Source organism: Chelon labrosus (assembly GCF_963514085.1).
Source record: "Chelon labrosus genome assembly, chromosome: 1".
NCBI classification, from domain to species: Eukaryota; Metazoa; Chordata; class Actinopteri; order Mugiliformes; family Mugilidae; genus Chelon; species Chelon labrosus.
In genome coordinates this window covers 17840427-17860018 of record NC_140337.1, presented here as the reverse complement: position 1 = coordinate 17860018, position 19592 = coordinate 17840427, and the positions used below count along the sequence as shown (strand labels likewise).

General features: G+C 40.9%; 1 protein-coding gene across 1 annotated transcript; it reads right to left on the bottom strand.

The window, feature by feature from the left end:
* Positions 1-5825, bottom strand: LOC311491534 (uncharacterized protein; the record flags this gene model as incomplete). Its single annotated transcript, XM_084549469.1, has 6 exons — positions 1-876; positions 1544-1634; positions 2681-2950; positions 4015-4340; positions 4970-5126; positions 5787-5825. 6 exons carry the CDS (start codon positions 5823-5825, stop codon positions 710-712), a joined length of 1050 nt encoding a protein of 349 aa, XP_084405595.1. The 3' UTR covers positions 1-709.
* Between the last annotated feature and the right edge of the window lie 13767 nt (positions 5826-19592).

Below are 19592 nucleotides of genomic sequence, written 5' to 3'. Positions count from 1 at the left end.
CTACTATTTGAAATACAAGATTTTTGTTTAAGAGATAGAATAAGAAAAGTGAAAACATTCACGTTCTGTGAATTTTACCCGAGTTTGTAATTTGTTTTTACAGTGGAAACACTTTGCATGCAATCTGGACACGTTGGGTACTAAAAATGAGGAAAACGAAGATCAAGATATTCTACTTCTCTTTGATTAAATTGCCATGTTTTGTATTAAACACAACGTATTTGTTTGACAAGAAAACAGTAATAAATAAACTGGATCCATTTTGCATCCCACATAAACAAATTCTAATGTTACTGACACAGAATACTCGTTTTTAAAAAATACTGCCACTCTATTTAGTATGCATTTTTTCTATGAACCCATTCATTTTCTTCATTCATTCATTTTCTATACCCGGGTTATTCCCGTTAAGGTTCGTGGGGGTCTGCTGTAGCCTATCCCAGCTGCCATCGGGCGAGAGGCAGGGGTACACCCTGGACAGATCGCCAGTCCATCGCAGGGCTAACACAGAGACAGACAACCATTCACACTCACACGCACACCTACGGCCAATTTAGAATCACCAATTAACCTAATGAGCATGTCTTTGGATGGTGGGAGGAAGCCAGAGTGCCCGGAGAGAACCCACGCAGACACAGGGAGAACATGCAAACTCCACACAGAAAGGCCAGCCGCTCAGTAGATTTGAACCGGTGACATTTTCTATGACTCACTTATTTAAAAGCATCTTACCAGTGACAGCTACAAGTTGTAATCCACTGCTTCTGACGTTCTCAAACACAGAGAAGAGAGTGAATGTGTATGTAGTTCCAGCAGTCAGCGATGAGACTGTGTGAGTTACTGGTCCATCTCCAGTTGGTGCTGTGAAGTTTGTCTCTGTACCATTAAACTGGAGAATATAGCTGACATTGTTGTTGACTTTATTCCACTGCAGAGTGATACTGGTCTCATTTTGTCCTGATGATCTGAAGTTATCTGTGTTTTGAGGAGCTGAAAAAGAAAGAGAAAAGTGAAAACATTCATCTAAAGAAACGGACCCGAACTTTGGCCAGTAAAGTTGTCTATTAATGGATTTATTTTGCATCCCAGATAAATACAAAAATTGAGAAAAAATGTCTTTTATCGACTGAGTTTTCAAACATTTGAACAAAAAAGAAAATTTTGGTGTAAGCAATAGCAACAGGGAAAGGGAAAAAATGTATCTGAATACTGAATTTCTGCGAATTCTACCTTAGTTTATACATATCTTATACGGTGTTCATTGCACAACTTGGATGAAATCTGATACTGACTGAGAAATAGACATAAAATTAAGAATTCTACTTCTCCTTGACGAAAATGTCATGTTTTGTATTAAACATAACATTTTGTGGTTATAAATAGATGTGATCAACAATCAAATCAGAACACTGGGGTACATTTTGCATCCCACATCAATAAAATCTCATGCTGATCATACATATGAAAAATAGGTCTTGAAAAATATTGATTCTCTATCCTTTTTCATATCTTTTGTCAATCAGATATTGTACAAATATCTCACCTGTGGCAGCTGTAAATTGTAATCCACTGCTTCTGACGTTCTCAAACACAGAGAAGAGAGTGAATGTGTATGTAGTTCCAGCAGTGAGAGATGAGACTGTGTGAGTTACTGGTCCATCTCCAGTTGGTGCTGCTAAGCTTGTCTCTGTACCATTAAACTGGAGAATATAGCTGACATTGTTGTTGACTTTATTCCACTGCAGAGTGATACTGGTCTCATTTTGTCCTGATGATATGAAGTTTCCTGTGTTTATAGGAGCTGAAACAGAAAAAGGATATGTAAATGACACCTTTGGCTTGTAAAGTATTTTGTTTCAAGGCCATTTTGCATCCCACATAGATAGAAATGTGATGGTGATGATAAGGAACACAAAAACTAAGAAAGGGTGTCTCCTACTTTACGAAATACAAGATTTTTGTCTAAGAGATAGAATAAGAAAAGTCAAAACATTCACTTTCTGTGAATTTTACCCGAGTTTACAATTTGTTTTTACAGTGGGAACATTTTGCATCCACTGTAGACAATTTTGATGCTGAATGTGAGGAAAACGAAGATCAAGATATTTTATTCCTCTTAGATCAAATTGCCATGTTTTGTATTAAACACAATGTATTTGTTTGACAAGAAAACAGTAATAAATTAATTCGATCCATTTTGCATCCCACATAAACAAACTCTAATGTTGGTGATACAGAATACACATTTCTGAAAAATACTGCCACCCTATTTTTATTCATGTTTTCTATAAATCACTTATTTAAAAGCATCTTACCAGTGACAGCTATAAATTGTAATCCACTGCTTCTGGCGTTCTCAAACACAGAGAAGAGAGTGAATGTGTATGTAGTTCCAGCAGTGAGAGATGAGACTGTGTGAGTTACTGGTCCATCTCCAGTTGGAGCTGCAATGTTTGTTTCTGTACCATTAAACTGGAGAATAAAGCTGACATTGTTGTTGACTTTATTCCACTGCAGAGTGATACTGGTCTCATTTTGTCCTGATGATCTAAAGTTAACCGTGTTTTGAGCAGCTGAAACAGAAAATGAAAAGTAAATTGATTTCAGCAACCCACAGCCACTGGTAATTAAAACTACAGTGAACTACAAGGGACAAGAGTCATGTTTCATGTAGAATTCATGGAGGGAAGTTCACTGGCACCATCTTGAGGTCAAACCAGTTGTTGTAAGCCCTTGCATAAATTTGGACTGAGCATTCACAGCACTTATGTAACCTGATACAGTTAATGAGGAAACTTGTGATGTTGTTCTGAGGTGATATACAGTAATCTAGACTAGTGGAGTCTGTTGTCTTACCAGTGACAGCTGTAATTTGTAATCCACTGCTTCTGACGTTCTCAAACACAGAGAAGAGAGTGAATGTGTATCTAGTTCCAGCAGTGAGAGATGAGACTGTGTGAGTTACTGGTCCATCTCCAGTTGGTGCACTGATTTGTGTCTCTGTACCATTAAACTGGAGAATAAAGCTGACATTGTTGTTGACTTTATTCCACTGCAGAGTGATACTGGTCTCATTTTGTCCTGATGATCTGAAGTTATCTGTGTTTTGAGGAGCTGAAACAGAAAGAGAAAAGTGAAAACATTTATCAAAAGAAATGGACCCAAAATTTTGCCTGTAAAGTTGTTTATAATGGATCCATTTTGCATCCAAGATAAATACAAACATTGAGAAAAAATGTCTTCTATTTGACTGTTTTCAAATATTTGAACAACAACAACAAAAAAAAAACGTAGGTGTATGCAACAGAAACAGGGAAAGGGGAAAACATTTATCTGAATACTGAATTTCTGTGAATTCAAACTTAGTTCATACATATCTTATAGGGTGTTCATTGTCCATACAACTTGGATGAAATCTGATACTGACTGAGAAATAAACATAAAATTAAGAATTCTACTTCTCCTTGATGAAACTGTCATGTTTTGTATTAAACATAACATTTTGTGTTTAAAACAGATCAAATCAAATCAAACGACTGGGGTAAATTTTGCATCCCACATGAATAAAATCTAATGTTGATCATACATATGAAAAATAGGTCTTGAAAAACACTGCTTGTCTATCCTTTTTCATGTCTTTTGTCAATCAGATATTGTACAAATATCTCACCTGTGGCAGCTGTAAGTTGTAATCCACTGCTTCTGACGTTCCCAAACACAGAGAAGAGAGTGAATGTGTATGTAGTTCCAGCAGAGAGAGATGAGACTGTGTGAGTTGCTGGTGCTGTGAAGTTTATCTCTGTACCATTAAACTGGAGAGTAAAGAAGTCACTGTTGTTGACTTTATTCCACTGCAGAGTGATACTGGTCTCATTTTGTCCTGATGATCTGAAGTTATCTGTGTTTTGAGGAGCTGAAACAGAACATGAAAAGTAAATTGATTTCAGCAACCCACAGCCACTGGTTATTAAAACTGCAGTGAACTATGAGGGACAAGAGTCATGTTTCATGTAAAATTTCTGGAGGGAAGTTCACTGGCACCATCTTGAGGTCAAACCAGTTTTTGTAAGCCTTTGCATAAATGTGGACTGAGCATTCACAGCTCTTATGTAACCTGATACAGTTAATGAGTAAACTTATGATGTTGTTCTGAGGTGATGTACAGTAATCTAGACGAGTGGAGTCTGTTGTCTTACCAGTGACAGCTGTAATTTGTAATCCACTGCTTCTGACGTTCTCAAACACAGAGAAGAGAGTGAATGTGTGTCTAGTTCCAGCAGTGAGAGATGAGACTGTGTGAGTTACTGGTCCATCACCAGTTGGTGCTGCGAAGTTTGTCTCTGTACCATTAAACTGGAGAATAAAGCTGACATTGCTGTTGACTTTATTCCACTGCAGAGTGATACTGGTCTCATTTTGTCCTGATGATCTGAAGCTTCCTGTGTTTGACGGAGCTGAAACAGAAAAAGGATGTGTAAATGACACCTTTGGCTTGTAAAGTATTTTGTTTTGGGGCCATTTTGCATCCCACATAGATAAAAATGTGATGGTGATGATAAGGAACACAAAAACTGAGAAAGACTGTCTCCTACTATATGAAATACAAGATTTTTGTTTAAGAGATATAAAAAGAAAAGTGAAAACATTCACTTTCTGTGAATTTTACCCGAGTTTGTAATTTGTTTTTACAGTGGGATCATTTTGCATGAAATCTAGACACTTTGGTTTCTAAATGTGAGGAAAACGAAGATCAAGATATTCTATTTCTCTTTGATTAAATTGCCATGTTTTGTATTAAACACAACGTATTTGTTTGACAAGAAAACAGTAATAAATAAATTGGATCCATTTTGCATCCCACATAAACAAACTCTAATGTTAGTGATACAGTATACTGGTTTTTGAAAAATACTGCCACTCTATTTAGTATGCATGTTTTCTATAAATCACTTATTTAAAAGCATCTTACCAGTGACAGCTATAAGTTGTAATCCACTGCTTCTGACGTTCTCAAACACAGAGAAGAGAGTGAATGTGTATATAGTTCCAGCAGTGAGCGATGAGACTGTGTGAGTTACTGGTCCATCTCCAGTTGGTGCTGTGAAGTTTGTCTCTGTACCATTAAACTGGAGAATAAAGCTGACATTGTTGTTGACTTTATTCCACTGCAGAGTGATACTGGTCTCATTTTGTCCTGATGATATGAAGTTATCTGTGTTTTGAGGAGCTGAAACAGAAAATGAAAATTAAATTGATTTCAGCAACCCACAGCCACTGGTTATTAAAACTACAGTGAACTATAAGGGACAAGAGTCATGTTTCATGTAGATTTTCTGGAGGGAAGTTCATTGGCACCATCTTGAGGTCAAACCAATTTTTGTAAGCCTTTGCATAAATGTGGACTGAGCATTCACAGCACTCATGTAACCTGATACGGTTAATGAGGAAACTTATGATGTTGTTCTGAGGTGATGTACAGTAATCTCGACCAGTGGTTTTCAAAGTGGGGGCCGTGGCCCCCTGGGGGCCCGCCAGGGGGCACTTGGGGGGGCCTCAGACAATTGGAAGGAAGATAAGAAAGAAAAAAAACCCTGCAAAAATAAAAAAATATATATATAGTCTAATTATTTGTAATTATACTATAAAATGTTTCTTTACATATTTTGTAGCATTGTCTGTGGGTCTGCAAAGGAGTTCCTTGGCCAGAAGCTAATGCTGTTTGGGGGGCCTTGGCATGGAAAAGTTTGGGAACCCCTGATCTAGACGACTGGAGTCTGTTGTCTTACCAGTGACAGCTGCAAGTTGTAATCCACTGCTTCTGGCATTCTCAAACACAGAGAAGAGAGTGAATGTGTATGTAGTTCCAGCAGTGAGAGATGAGACTGTGTGAGTTACTGGTCCATCTCCAGTTGGTCCTGCGATGTTTGTTTCTGTACCATTAAACTGGAGAATAAAGCTGACATTGTTGTTGACTTTATTCCACTGCAGAGTGATACTGGTCTCATTTTGTCCTGATGATATGAAGCTTCCTGTGTTTGAAGGAGCTGTAACAAAAAAATAACACATTTCTGTAAATGACACCTTTGGCCAATGAAGTCTTTTAGTTTGGGTGCATTTTGCATCCCACATAGATAAAATGTGATGATAAGGAACACAAAAACTAAGAAAGAGTGTCTCCTACTATATGAAATACAAGATTTTTGTTTAAGAGATAGAATAAGAAAAGTGAAAACATTCACTTTCTGTGAATTTTACCCGAGTTTACAATTTGTTTTTACAATGAGAACATTTAGCATCCACTCTAGACAATGTTGATGCTGAATGTGAGGAAAAGTGAAATCAAGATATTTTATTCCTCTTAGATCAAATTGCCATGTTTTGTATTAAACACAATGTATTTGTTTGACAAGAAAACAGTTATAAATAAATTGGGTCCATTTTGTATCCCATATAAACAAACTCTAATGTTGGTGATACAGAATACACGTTTTTGAAAAATAATGCCACCCTATTTTTATTCATGTTTTCTATAAAGCACTTATTTAAAAGCATATTACCAGTGACAGCTGTAAGTTGTAATCCACTGCTTCTGGCATTCTCAAACACAGAGAAGAGAGTGAATGTGTATGTAGTTCCAGCAGTGAGCGATGAGACTGTGTGAGTTACTGGTCTATCTCCAGTTGGTGCTGCGATGTTTGTCTCTGTACCATTAAACTGGAGAATAAAGCTGACATTGTTGTTGACCTTATTCCACTGCAGAGTGATACTGGTCTCATTTTGCCCTGATGATATGAAGCTTCCTGGGTTTGAAGGAGCTGAGATAGAAAAAGAAAATAAGAACTGTATCAAGAAAACAAATAAATAAAATCATTAAAACGACTCATGTTTTGTTGTTTATTGCCACACTGGTAACATAATTCTGTTGCAGTATGTTTTCTAGCCTTTTAAACTTTCTTAAGAGGAACCAACAAATAAAATTAGAAGCAGTTAAATTACAGAATTTACCAAATTCAGTCAAAAGACATTTTTTTTTTACTTCATTCTAATTCATATTGTTTGTAAATAATAGCCTTCAAACAACAGATCTGTAAATACTGATTGTTTTCAACAAGTTTTAAAAAATATAAAGTGTAGCTCTTTAACAAAATGAAGCACCATAATGCTATGCTCATTTTTAATCAGTATTGCAAAGTGGCCTGCTCATTGAATGTGTGTTATGTGTAAAAAAACAACTGCATTTTTGTTTGGCTGCAAACTGCTTCATCTGTATCTTGAAATGTCTAGGTGTATTGATGTGTAGGACGTGTTATCAATGGTGGCACGTACAGAAACCTGTTTTTCATCATAACATTTTAGGGGTGTATTGCTAGCACCTACAGACACATTCACAAAAAAAAGAGCGTTATATTAAAACTTAAATTTATACATTGACTTGTTCTTATGTACTCATGGTGTGTATTTAGGCACCTGGTGTAAAAAAGCCACTTGCTGCAAGTCATTTTCAATGGAAGCTGGCAATATCAAGGTACAGACTGATGTCAGGGACTTATTTACACCCTCATACATGTCATGTATATGCACGTAAAACTTTGAAAGTTGACATTTTCATTACAAAACGTCATCATTTATCTTATGACATATTTTTTTGAGGTTTTGTCTTGAGTTATGTGCAAATAACTGTCTTAAAGAAATCCCCTCCTGGCATTCTTGAGACTGACTGCATTCACAAGAATGAGACATGAGCTCATGTTGACCTGTGGCTGCTAAAATGTAATTAGCAGATTTTTTAAGTCAAATTCAGGGACAGATGGAAATGAATGGAACACATAGTTATCCTTCCTTGCTCTGTATCACATTTTCTGGGTTGTTAATATGACATTAAGAGGGCCTCTTCAATTGTAATCTGTGGTGGTCAGTGGTCATTGTGTATTTTACGTATATAACTTGGGCAGAATATACAGAAAGATACTATATGACAACCTGTAAAGTTGCTTCCCTGAGCAAGAAGTTTAAGATCTTACCAGTAACTGCTGTAACGTTGACTCCACTGCTTCTGAGGCTCTCAAACACCGAGAAGAGAGTGAATGTGTATCTAGTTCCAGCAGTGAGAGATGAGACTGTGTGAGTTACTGGTCCATCTCCAGTTGGTGCTGCGATGTTTGTCTCTGTACCATTAAACTGGAGAATAAAGCTGACATTGTTGTTGACTTTATTCCACTGCAGAGTGATACTGGTCTCATTTTGTCCTGTTGATTCGAAGCTTCCTGCATTGGGTGAAATAGAGACAAAGGGGACAACAGACATTTTTTAGTATCCTAAAAGTGTTGTCTTGAACAGTGGACAAAGAGTTAAAAATAATTTTGTTCTGAATCATTATTTCCAGCAGCAAACTTCTGGTGAGTATTCTTTTTATATGACTTGACTTTGTGCCATTATAGTGATGGTCAATTTCACCTCACAGATACTGTGCTTTGAATGAGATCCAAACATTTACAGCCCTCTGAACAACATGCGGGCTATGCATAGGAACTGCAAAAAAATATTTATATTGTATCGTAATCTGCATTTATGCATGTATGAACCCATACGCAGTGTTTGAGAGCAAAAATCAGATGCATTACTTCTCGTGAAACAGATGAATGGTAAACTCGTGGAGCAGCTTTCATCTGACCATTGTCCTTCATCTACGTCATTTAACGATGTGGCCACACACTGCGCAGGGCCAGTATCTGGTTGCCCTTGAGCCCAGTTTCGAAACAGAGATTCGCTCCCATCAGACCACACTTTTTCCCGATGCAGGCCAATCCACACAAAAGCTCCATTTGCCAGTTGTGTGATGATGTTATTTTCTGTCTGATTTCGTATGCTGTGAAGGAGGAAAGAGTAGCATACACACATCAAGGTTAACTCATGACCACTTCATACAGCAATGTTTTATTTGGGATATTTCTAAACAATAAACAGTGGGACATCTCCAATCGTACTAACATGCCCAGAGAGTTCTCCCACGCCATTGTTGTTTGTGTTTACATCCCTCCGCGTGCACACGCCGAGACGTCATCCACTCCACCGTAGCGGGACTGCAAACACAACACCCAGATGCCTTCATCGCCATCTCTAGGGATTTTAACCATGTCACACTGGACTCCACACTACCAGACTTTCACCAGTTTGTAAGCTGCCCCACCAGGAAGAACAGGACATTAGACCTCCTGTACGCCAACGTGAAGGAAGCTTACTGCCACTCCTCTGCCCACACCGGGAAAGTCTGACTATAACCTGGTCCTGCTCACACCACACTACAAGGCAAAGATCCAGAGACAGTCCACAACCACACGCTCCTTCAGGAAGTGGTCTCCTGAGGCAGTGGAGGCTCTGAGGGACTGCTTTGAATCTACTGACTGGAATGTCGTGCAGGACGCACATGGTGAGGACATCGAGGGGGTCACCCACTGCACTACTGACTACCTGAACTTCTGTATGGATGTTGTGGTCCCCATTAGGACTGTACGATGCTTCCCGAACAACAAGCCCTGGATCACCAGTGATGTCAAGGACATCCTTAACAGGAAGAAGAGGGCATTCAAGGATGGTGACCGAGACGAGCTGAAGTGCGTACAGGGGGAACTCAAGGTCCAGCTGAGAGAGGCAAAGGAGGAGTACAGAAGGAAGGTGGAACAGAAGCTGCAGCACAACAACATGAGGGAGGTCTGGGATGGCATGAAAACCATCACAGGCTGCAAGAAGAAGGGCAGCAGCACAGAAAAGGGGGATGCTGAGAGAGCAAACCAGCTGAACCTGTTTTTTAACAGGTTCGATACTCCAGCTCCCACAGACAGTGACTGCCCACTCCACACCCCCATCACGTCCATCATCACCTCGGACTGCAGAGCTCTCCCACCTACCTCCCCCACAGACAGTTCAAACCACCTCTCCCTCCCCACCACCACCACCACGGACAGTTCAACCCCCCTCCCCACCACTCCTACAGACAGTTCAACCCACCTCCCCCTCCCCACCACCACCACGGACAGTTCAACCCCCCTCCCCTTCACCATCACCAAGGATCAGGTGAGCAGAGAGCTGAGGAGGCTGCGCCCAAGGAAAGCAGCGGGCCCAGACAAAGTGTGTCCAAGGATGCTCAAGGCCTGCTCTGCTGAATTGGGGGAGCCGCTTCAGCATGTCTTCAACCTGAGCCTGCAGCTGGGGAGGGTCCCCGTGCTCTGGAAGACTTCATGTCTCATCCCGGTTCCCAAAACAAAACACCCCAGGGAGCCGGGTGACTTCAGACCAGCTGCATTAACATCCCACATCATGAAGACTTTTGAACGGCTGCTGCTCCATCTCCTCAGACCCCAGGTCCACCACGCACAGGATCCACTGCAGTTTGGATACCAGGAGAAGGTGGGCGTGGAGGATGCCATCCTCTTTCTGTTACACAGGGCTTATTCTCATCTGGATAAGGAGAGCGGTGCTGTGAGAATCATGTTTTTTGATTTTTCCAGCGCCTTCAACACCATCCGGCCCTTCCTGCTGAGAGACAAGCTGACAGAGATGAGGGTGGACTCACACCTGGTGAGATGGATTACAGACTACCTCACAGAGACCACAGTACGTCAGACTGAAGGACTGCACGTTGGACACTGTGGTCAGCAGCACCGGAGCACCACAGGGGACTGTGCTCTCTCCCGTCCTCTTCACCTTGTACACATCTGACTTCCAGTACAACTCTGAGCTCTGCCACATGCAGAAATACTCAGATGACACTGCGATAGTTGGCTGTATCAAGGATGGACGGGAGGAGGAGTACAGGAGCCTGGTCGCGGACTTCATGAGGTGGTGCAGGTCCAACCATCTGCAGCTGAACACCTCCAAGACCAAGGAGATGGTGGTGGACTTCAGAAGGAAGAAATCACATCTCCAACCTGTGTCCATCAACGGGGTCGATATGGAGGTGGTCCGGACTTACAAATATCTGGGGCTGCAGCTGGACGACAGGCTGGACTGGACAACAAACATGGACACACTCCACAGGAAAGGACAGAGCCGTCTGTACTTCCTGAGAAGGCTGGGGTCCTTCAACGTCTGCAAAAAACTGCTGCAGATGTTTTACCAGTCTGTGGTGGCCAGCGTCCTCTTCTATGCTGTGGTTTGCTGGGGAGGAAGCAGCAAGAAGAGGGACGCTGCTCGACTGGACAGACTGGTGAGGAGGGCTGGCTCAGTGGTGGGCACAGAGCTGGACTCTCTGGTGACAGTGGCAGAGAGAAGGACCCTGGACAAACTGCTGTCCATACTGGACAACGCCCACCACCCTCTGCACAACACCTTCATCAGGCAGAGGAGTGTGTTCAGTGGCAGGCTGCTGTCTCAATCCTGCTCCACCAACAGACTGAAGAACTCTTTCGTCCCCCTGGCCATCAGGCTGTACAACAGCTCTCAGTGATGGCAGGAGACACAATAGACAATGGACAAATCTTTTGCACCTACTTACTGGACACTCTGTCATTTACCATGTCTGTCTACCTCTGCTACATCTGGTGACTGTGATTTTCATTCATTTTCTCCCATTTGTAGCTCTCATATTTATAAAAAAAAAAAAAAACCTTCTACTTCTACTGGTCACTTTATATTTCTAACAGGTCACTTTATATTTATATTTCTAACAGGTCACTTTATATTTTTAACATAGTTTATAAACATTTTATTTCTTGTCACTTTCTATTTTTTTATATAGCTTTTGTATTTTATGTTCAATGTTTGTAACTGCTACTGGATGCTTGAATTTCCCTTGGGATTAATAAAGTATCTATCTATCTATCTATCTATCTAGATGAAGCCCTCAAAATATGCGGTCACCATATTAACATCTGATGTTCAGCAGTACATTAGTAGTGTACATTGTACCTGGCTAGATCAACATAATCCCTCCTGCATATTCTCTGAGCTTCGGTCCAGTTTGCTGTTTGGTGATTCACAATATATATTGGTGTCCCATCTATAGCAGTACCTGGAAACATAGGGATGAATAAACTGAGTCAGAAGGGCTTCTGATGTAGAAGTAGTTTTGCAAACTGTATATTTTATGATCTTGATTCAGTAAGATAAAATACTGCTCAGGTGATTTCAACAAAACAAATGTGTAGATGCTTTTGGAAATGCTATGCAGAGGACACATTTGGCCATTTGCTAATGCTTACTCTCTTAGTACTCACCGTTGTAGCACACAAAGGGCCATGTATCACTGCACGATCTGTCATTCCATGTGCCAGAGAATGAACCACTTAAAAGCTCCACACAGTACTCCTGTCCACCAACATTGTTGGGCTCACCAGTACCCCAGTTTCTATACATTGTTTCTCCTTCCCCATAGAAGCTGCTGTCATTTAGAGACCATCTCCAGCTGTTTACCAGTTCATCATAGAGACCTATCCAAGCTTTGCCTTTTCAAAAAGATGTTTTAGTTATTTAAACAATTTGCAATAAAATTATTTATGTTGCACACAGTGACCAAAGATGTTATCCTTTGTTCTTTCACAATCCTCAATTGAGGTGTGTGTGTGTGTGTGTGTGTGTGTATTAGATTCCATTTTTAAGAACTCACCTGTGTAGTTTGATTGTTTCTCAGCGTTCGTAACAGCATTAACTTCAGCTATGTTTCTTATGGTGGCCAGATCAGTGAACGCGTTTCTGCAGAAACTCTGAGCATCAGCCCAGTTCAGCTGCTCGCTCACAAAGTAGTACTGGTGAGATTGGGCAAAGGAGACACTGACCAGTGCTCCTAAAACAAAGGACATTCTGGTACTCAGTTTACAAGTATGTATACTTTCTATGTAATTTTACAGTTAATATAAAGAGGTCTTGTGCATCGGGTGGGTTCAGAAATGTTTCGACTCGTCATCCCAAAGTCTTTCTTCATATTATACTATATATATATTTATATATGAAGTTTCTCATTTATTCACAGTAAAACGTGGATAACACTGAGATGTAAATCTCATTGTCTGTGCCATACAATTACCACAATTGCAATCTAGGGTAACAATGAATGCTAGTCCAAACGTCCTGGCTGAAATGAATATGAACACCTAAGCAATGTGTTTTCTTTAACTATAGTATGATCAAGTTTCTGTCTGTCTCAGTAAGACAGTGCTCAGGGTTCACCGCCGACAATAAAAGCACCAGATCTAGTTCGACTACCACACAAGAATTCGTTGTTCTCCATTGACGTTCAAACGATCTTTTGACAGCGCTACTGACAAGTTTTCGCACTCTCCTCATCCTGTATATTGATCAATGTCTTTGTCCCGAGCCACGATCCTTATTTATGACAAAAATCCTGTAGAGAGCAACCTCTTCAGCAATACAGCACCCCATGCAGAAATACCTCTACGTATGTGCAGAAGTGAGTGAAGACTGGCTAAGTTGTAATAGTTTTAAAAATCAAACAAGAGGCACCGACCTGACAGCATGAAGAAGAACAGTCCATAATCCATGAGTTAAACCTTTAAAAGATGCATAATGTTAATTAATCTATTCTAAAATGTGTAATTTAAAGTTGCCTTATCCTGTCACAGTTCACATTATATACTTGAGGACTTGTGTAGCTTCATGACTGTTACAAAGTTCCACTTATGTTGAAACAGCCGAAGCAAGATGGTAACTGAGAACGACAAACCGCAGCCTCCACAATGGAAACACAGCGGAGTCGAAAGCTCTATCGGTTATTTTTAACTTACCTTGCACCTAATGAAGTGGCTGGTCAGTGTCTACACATTTATGATATTTCAGAGCATCTCTCTATATAGTTATAGGTTGTACTTACCATTGTCTTTTCCACCTCGTCCTACTTGAAATATGGTGCTTCAGACGCAGCACTTGAAGCCCTCTTAAATATTAGTTGATGCGTGTTCCTAATCACTAAGTCAGTTGAGCACTTGATTCTTGATGTTTATCGGTGCTCATCTGCTGTCAGTGTTTAAAGTTCTGACGTACCTAAGCTCTAAGGGACAAAACCCTTAGTGCTGGAATCAGGAAATAAAAGGTAAAACAGAATTATTTATTTTTTTCACTTTGTTCACTCCTCTGATGGAAAGGTATGCAGACAGTGTCAAACCCAGCTGGTTGAAATATGCGTGCGCATTCTCCTCTGTGTCATAGCACAGAGCTGTGTCGTACTCATGGGTCATGTTACTTTTAAAATGCATGTTTTGCCGAGGTGGCAGTGGTAGTAGTGAGCTCTTCTATTCTTTTATGAAAATATGCCAAGAGGAAAAAGTTGTGTTGTTGACAGATTTAGTTAGAACAAAACAAGAAACAAATCAGACAAAAGACACATTGTTGCTTCCTTCTTCCTGGTTGACATTTGTCATGACATTATCACAATTCGGATGAAAAATGTATCAACATTTTCATTATCTCTATTGTTTCCTGGTCAGATTGCAGACAGGTTTGCGGCGTGTCATGATGCCATGTGATGATCATAACAAGCACATTACATGATGCCCTGTGATGAGTGATAACAAGGACTTACCACATTACTTTGAACATCAGCTCTTTATGTGATTCTATTTTCCGTCTCATAATTAAAGTTTAGGGGAACAGACCAGTGTGCCATATTGCAGCTTTAGTTGTGCATTGTATGTAATGACTAATACTGTCTATTGCCTCTTAGTTCTTAGTGATTGATGGGAACCATGTTGAATTTTCCCCTCTCTGTGTGACATCTCACAGTTACAACACCTGGTAACCCTCAGTCATCTCGAATGCCTTTGCTTTGCCACTTCTCAAGAGAACAAGCTGGCCCGAACAGCCAGGACCGTCCAATTAGGGCTCATGAATCCAACTCACTAGCGTCACTCCTAACGTCACGTGAGTAACCGTATTGCGTCATTTCCTGCTTCTGCACCGCTGTTTACAGAGTGTTAGCTTCGCTCAAACTCCAAAAAACGTTCTGTTTATTGCGGGGAATTCTTACGTATCTTCAACCACCTGTCCTCTATAGCTACTTTTTGAACCACACACACTCTCTCTTCTAATCAACTTTGTCTGCTAACGTTAGCGATTTAACCATGGCTTCTCCCTCTGCTTCCCTTTCTCTCTCCTGCATCTCGTGCCACATGTTTAGTTACTCCTCTGCCTCCTTTAGTGGTAATGATATGTGTAACAAATGTAGTTTATTCGTAGCACTGGAGGCGAGGCTTTCCGAATTGGAAGCACGGTTCCGCACCATTGAAACCCAACCAGCAGCTAGCCAGGGCCCTGTAGCCGGTGCGGACCGACCAAGAGTAGCTCCTGTTAGCATAGCTCCAGTTAGCTGTCCCCCGACAGCTCCCGAGCAGCCGGGAAACCATGGCGGCTGGGTGACGGTTCGAAGGAAGCATAGTCCCACTCGGCCCGTGGATCACCACCAAACCCTTCACGTTTCCAACCGGTTTTCCCCACTCAGCGACACGCCCGCTGAGAAACCAACTCTGGTGATTGGCGACTCTATTTTGCGGAACGTGAAGATAGAGAATCCAGCGACCATAGTTAAATGCATTCCAGGGGCCAGAGCGGGCGACACAAAATCTTACCTCAAACTGCTGGCTAAGGCTAAGGTTAAATATAGTAAAATTGTTATTCACGTCGGCAGTAACGACACCCGGTTACATCAATCGGAGGTCACAAAACTTAATGTGGAATCGGTGTGTAAGTTTGCTAAAACTATGTCGGACTCCGTAGTTTTCTCTTGTCCCCTGCCCAACCTGACCAATGATGACATGTTTAGTCGCACGTCGTCATTCCATCGCTGGTTATCTAGGTGGTGTCCAGCAAACAACGTGGCCTTCATTGACAATTGGCACACTTTCTGGGGAAAGCCTGGTCTGATTAGGCGAGATGGCATCCACCCCACTTTAGCGGGTGCTGCTCTCATCTCTAGGAATATGGCCAATTTTATTAACCCCCCGAAACCATGACAACCCAGAGTTCAGACCAGGAGGCGGAGTTGTAGTCTTACACACTTCTCTGCCGCTTCTCTTGTCTCACACCCTAAACTCTATAAACTCTATAGATGTTCTGTCTGCTCCCAGATTATTTAAACCAAAAAATAACAAAAGAGGAGTTTCTCATAGGAACCTTATTCAAATCAGTACAAGTTCATTGGTAGAACAGAAGAATAGGAAAATTAAATGTGGTCTTTTAAATGTCAGATCTCTCTCATCCAAATCTCTTTTAGTGAATGATCTGATAACTGATCATCAGATTGATCTATTTAGTTTGACTGAAACATGGCTACAGGATGATGAATATGTTAGTTTAAATGAGTCTACGCCACCCAGTCATAGTAAATATCATATTCCTAGAAGCACAGGTAGAGGAGGAGGAGTGGCAGCAATCTTCCACTCTGATTTATCTATTAATTCTAGACCTAAGGAGAGCTTTAATTCATTTGGAAGTCTTACTCTTAGTCTTCCCCATCCAGACCAGAAAATACAAAAACCAATTATTTTTGTTGTGGTGTATCGCCCACCTGCTCCTTATTCTGAGTTTTTAGCTGAATTCTCTGAGTTTTTATGTGATTTAGTTCTTAGAACAGATAAAGTCATTATAGTAGGTGACTTTAACATCCATGTTGATGTTGTCAGTGACAGCCTTAGCTCCTTATTAGTGATGCAGTGCTACGCAATGCAAACTATTGACCCTCATAGCAAAGCTATGGGAGTCAATAGTTTGCAGTGCGAAGCACTGCAAACTATTGTTCTTCACTACGTTTTTCTTCTTATTAGTGATGCAGTGCTACGCAATGCAAACTATTGACCCTCATAGCAAAGCTATGGGAGTCAATAGTTTGCAGTGCGAAGCACTGCAAACTATTGTTCTTCACTACGTTTTTTCTTCTTATTATTATTATTATTATTAAACTTTTTCCTACGCATTTTCGAAACCTTTCAACTCAAATACCGTTCGTCGCACACAGGTCAAAATACATCAAAACGTGCGTCTCGATCGGACTCGGTGTGCTTCTATACAGTTCTTTCAAACAAGATTTTTTCGCGACATAGTCGCGAAAAAACTGCGACAAATTTCCCAATTGAAATGAATGGAGAAGCCCGAAAAAAATAAAAATTCAACAGACATTTTCAACAATGAACTGCTCTGGCATACTTTAACCGAGAGACTTCATTTAAACTTTAAAACGTAGGTACTCTTGCCTTCTCTTCAGAGATTCACTTCACTTGTCGACAACTTTTACCGTTTTTAAACTATGAAGCCTCAGAGTTGTGTAGGTTTTTACTCAAATTTCAGGGTTTATAATGGGTGTGTATTGCGCGGAATGTTTGTGCTAGAGTGGATGACATCATCAGCTAGAGTGAGGAGGGGAGAAGAAAGTTAGTCAAAAAACTGCACAGAAACTGCTCCCGTGGCCACAAATTTCACACGACAGACATAATTTATACATAGAAACGTAGGAAAATTTGTCTTCTCACTCAAATTCGTCTGCTAAAGCTGTAAGTCTTATAGTTTTGGCGTCAGACACAAAGATGCGCCAGCAACACCCACCCACAGCTCCATAGACTGCCATGTTAAAAAGGCAGGGAAATTTCTGGAGGAAAGCAGACGTAACCTTTCTTTGAATCGCTTTAATAGGTCACATTTCTTCATTTTACCCACAAACTGCATATGTAGACGTTCAGGAAAGCCTCAAGATGCCCAAAGTTAAGTCGGTTCAATGATTGGAAATACGGTTTGGCCACAAGTCCTTCCTGTTCGAGGCGATTTTTCAGCATTTTCTCTCTCTCTCCCCGTCTTCCAACTGACATTCGAACAGGAGCAGTTGACCCTGGTAGCCATGACAACCAGACCCCAACCAGCTTACACACGTTCACACACGCAGCTGCTGGGGACGAGAGGCGGGAAAAGAGCTCTCAGTGGAAAACATGATCTGCCAAAACATTAAAACCCCCCAAACCATCCCTGTCTGCCATGGTGCTTTCACACAGCTGCTGGGCCTCTTAGCTATAGCTCTTCTCATTGACTGAATGACAACTTCATGTTTGACCTTTTCCTTTATTTTAAACACAAATTATATCTGGCTGCTTTGCTGAAACTCCTTACACAACATCCCGGACCCGTTTCCTTCATCTTATTAGGTCAGTGACTAGCTAAACTGCTAACAGACGCTAACGACTAGCCGCCCAGTGATTTAGCCGACGACTAGCCTTCCAGCATAGCTCATGTATGTTAGCAAGCTAGCGGAGCTAACGGAGCTAGCTAGCCGCTACCTTAACGCCGAGGACTCAACCGCGGAGTTAGCCTCGAGCTAACCGCTAGCTAACCGCTAGCTAACCGGGATTTAACCGCGGACCCGCGGGAGTTAAACACGAATTAGCCGCGGCATTTAGACGTGAGCTAACGCGGAGGCTAGTGGGGTTAGCCGCCGGCTAATTCGCCGCCTTGCTAGCGGGTGCTTATCACAGTAATAATGTTGAAGTTTTACAATTTAAAGGGAAGATATTTTTAAATGAAACTGTGTCAAACTGAAAAATATATTATTCCACCACATAAAGTGGGAAACATTTATGGCTTGCAACAATATTAATGACAGTATATATATAATTGGAGTAATTTAATATAATATGATGTTTTTAATTAAATAAATAATGAGCTGTTGAACACTCATAAGAGTTATATTAAGTATGTTACATAACATTATTTGACATGTCTATTTGTCTGCCTATAGTTTTCCTCCAGCTGATCCAGACAGACTGCAGTGACGTCCAACATGAGACAAAGAGCTGGACTCGCAGGACAATTTGAAGGTCTTCACTTCATCGCTGATTCCTTGTTACAGCCTGGATGTGTTAAGTTTAATATTATTGTTTATCTAACTGTAAGACTGTGCCGTAAACTGTTAAACTATTGCTCAGGTAGGAGTAATGAGTTTTATTGTTAAAATTATTATGATTAACGATCAATTGTTACGATTTGCTCGTTCTTTGTCTGGGGATCCTAGTGAGATCCCTCCCACTCTCTTCCTTATTTGATGCTGGCTTTCAGGTGGAGCTGGGAGGGCTCTGCCGCCTGTACCTGCCCTTCAGTTTGTAGAAGGGCGTAAAGGACGACCCTTCTCAGTGTCTCTCTCTCTCAGCCAGGCCTACTGCATCCTCCTCATCCTGTTTGGTTTGTTGTACCCTGCATGACATCAAACTCACACCCATCCAGTCAGAAGGAACCAGGCCTTAAATGACTATTTGAGTTGTGCTTTTTGTTATAGCTGCTGCTCATGGTAGTAAAGACATGCTACTTAGTAAAGACATTCGCGACGTAAGTCGCGAATACTTTCATACCTGTCTTGACCTGACCATTACTTTTTGTAGTCAAACATGGATTATATTATGACTATATGAACAGGTGATCATTAAAGCATCATAGCATGGTAGCATCATGGTAGCATCATTAAAGCATCTTAGCATCATAGCATTGTAGCATCATTAAAGCATCTTAGCATTGTAGTATCTTAGCATCATAGCATCGTAGTATAAGGAAAACACACACTTTATGACAACTACAGATGTTTAACATGTGTCTGCTTTGTTATTAGCTTGTTGCTT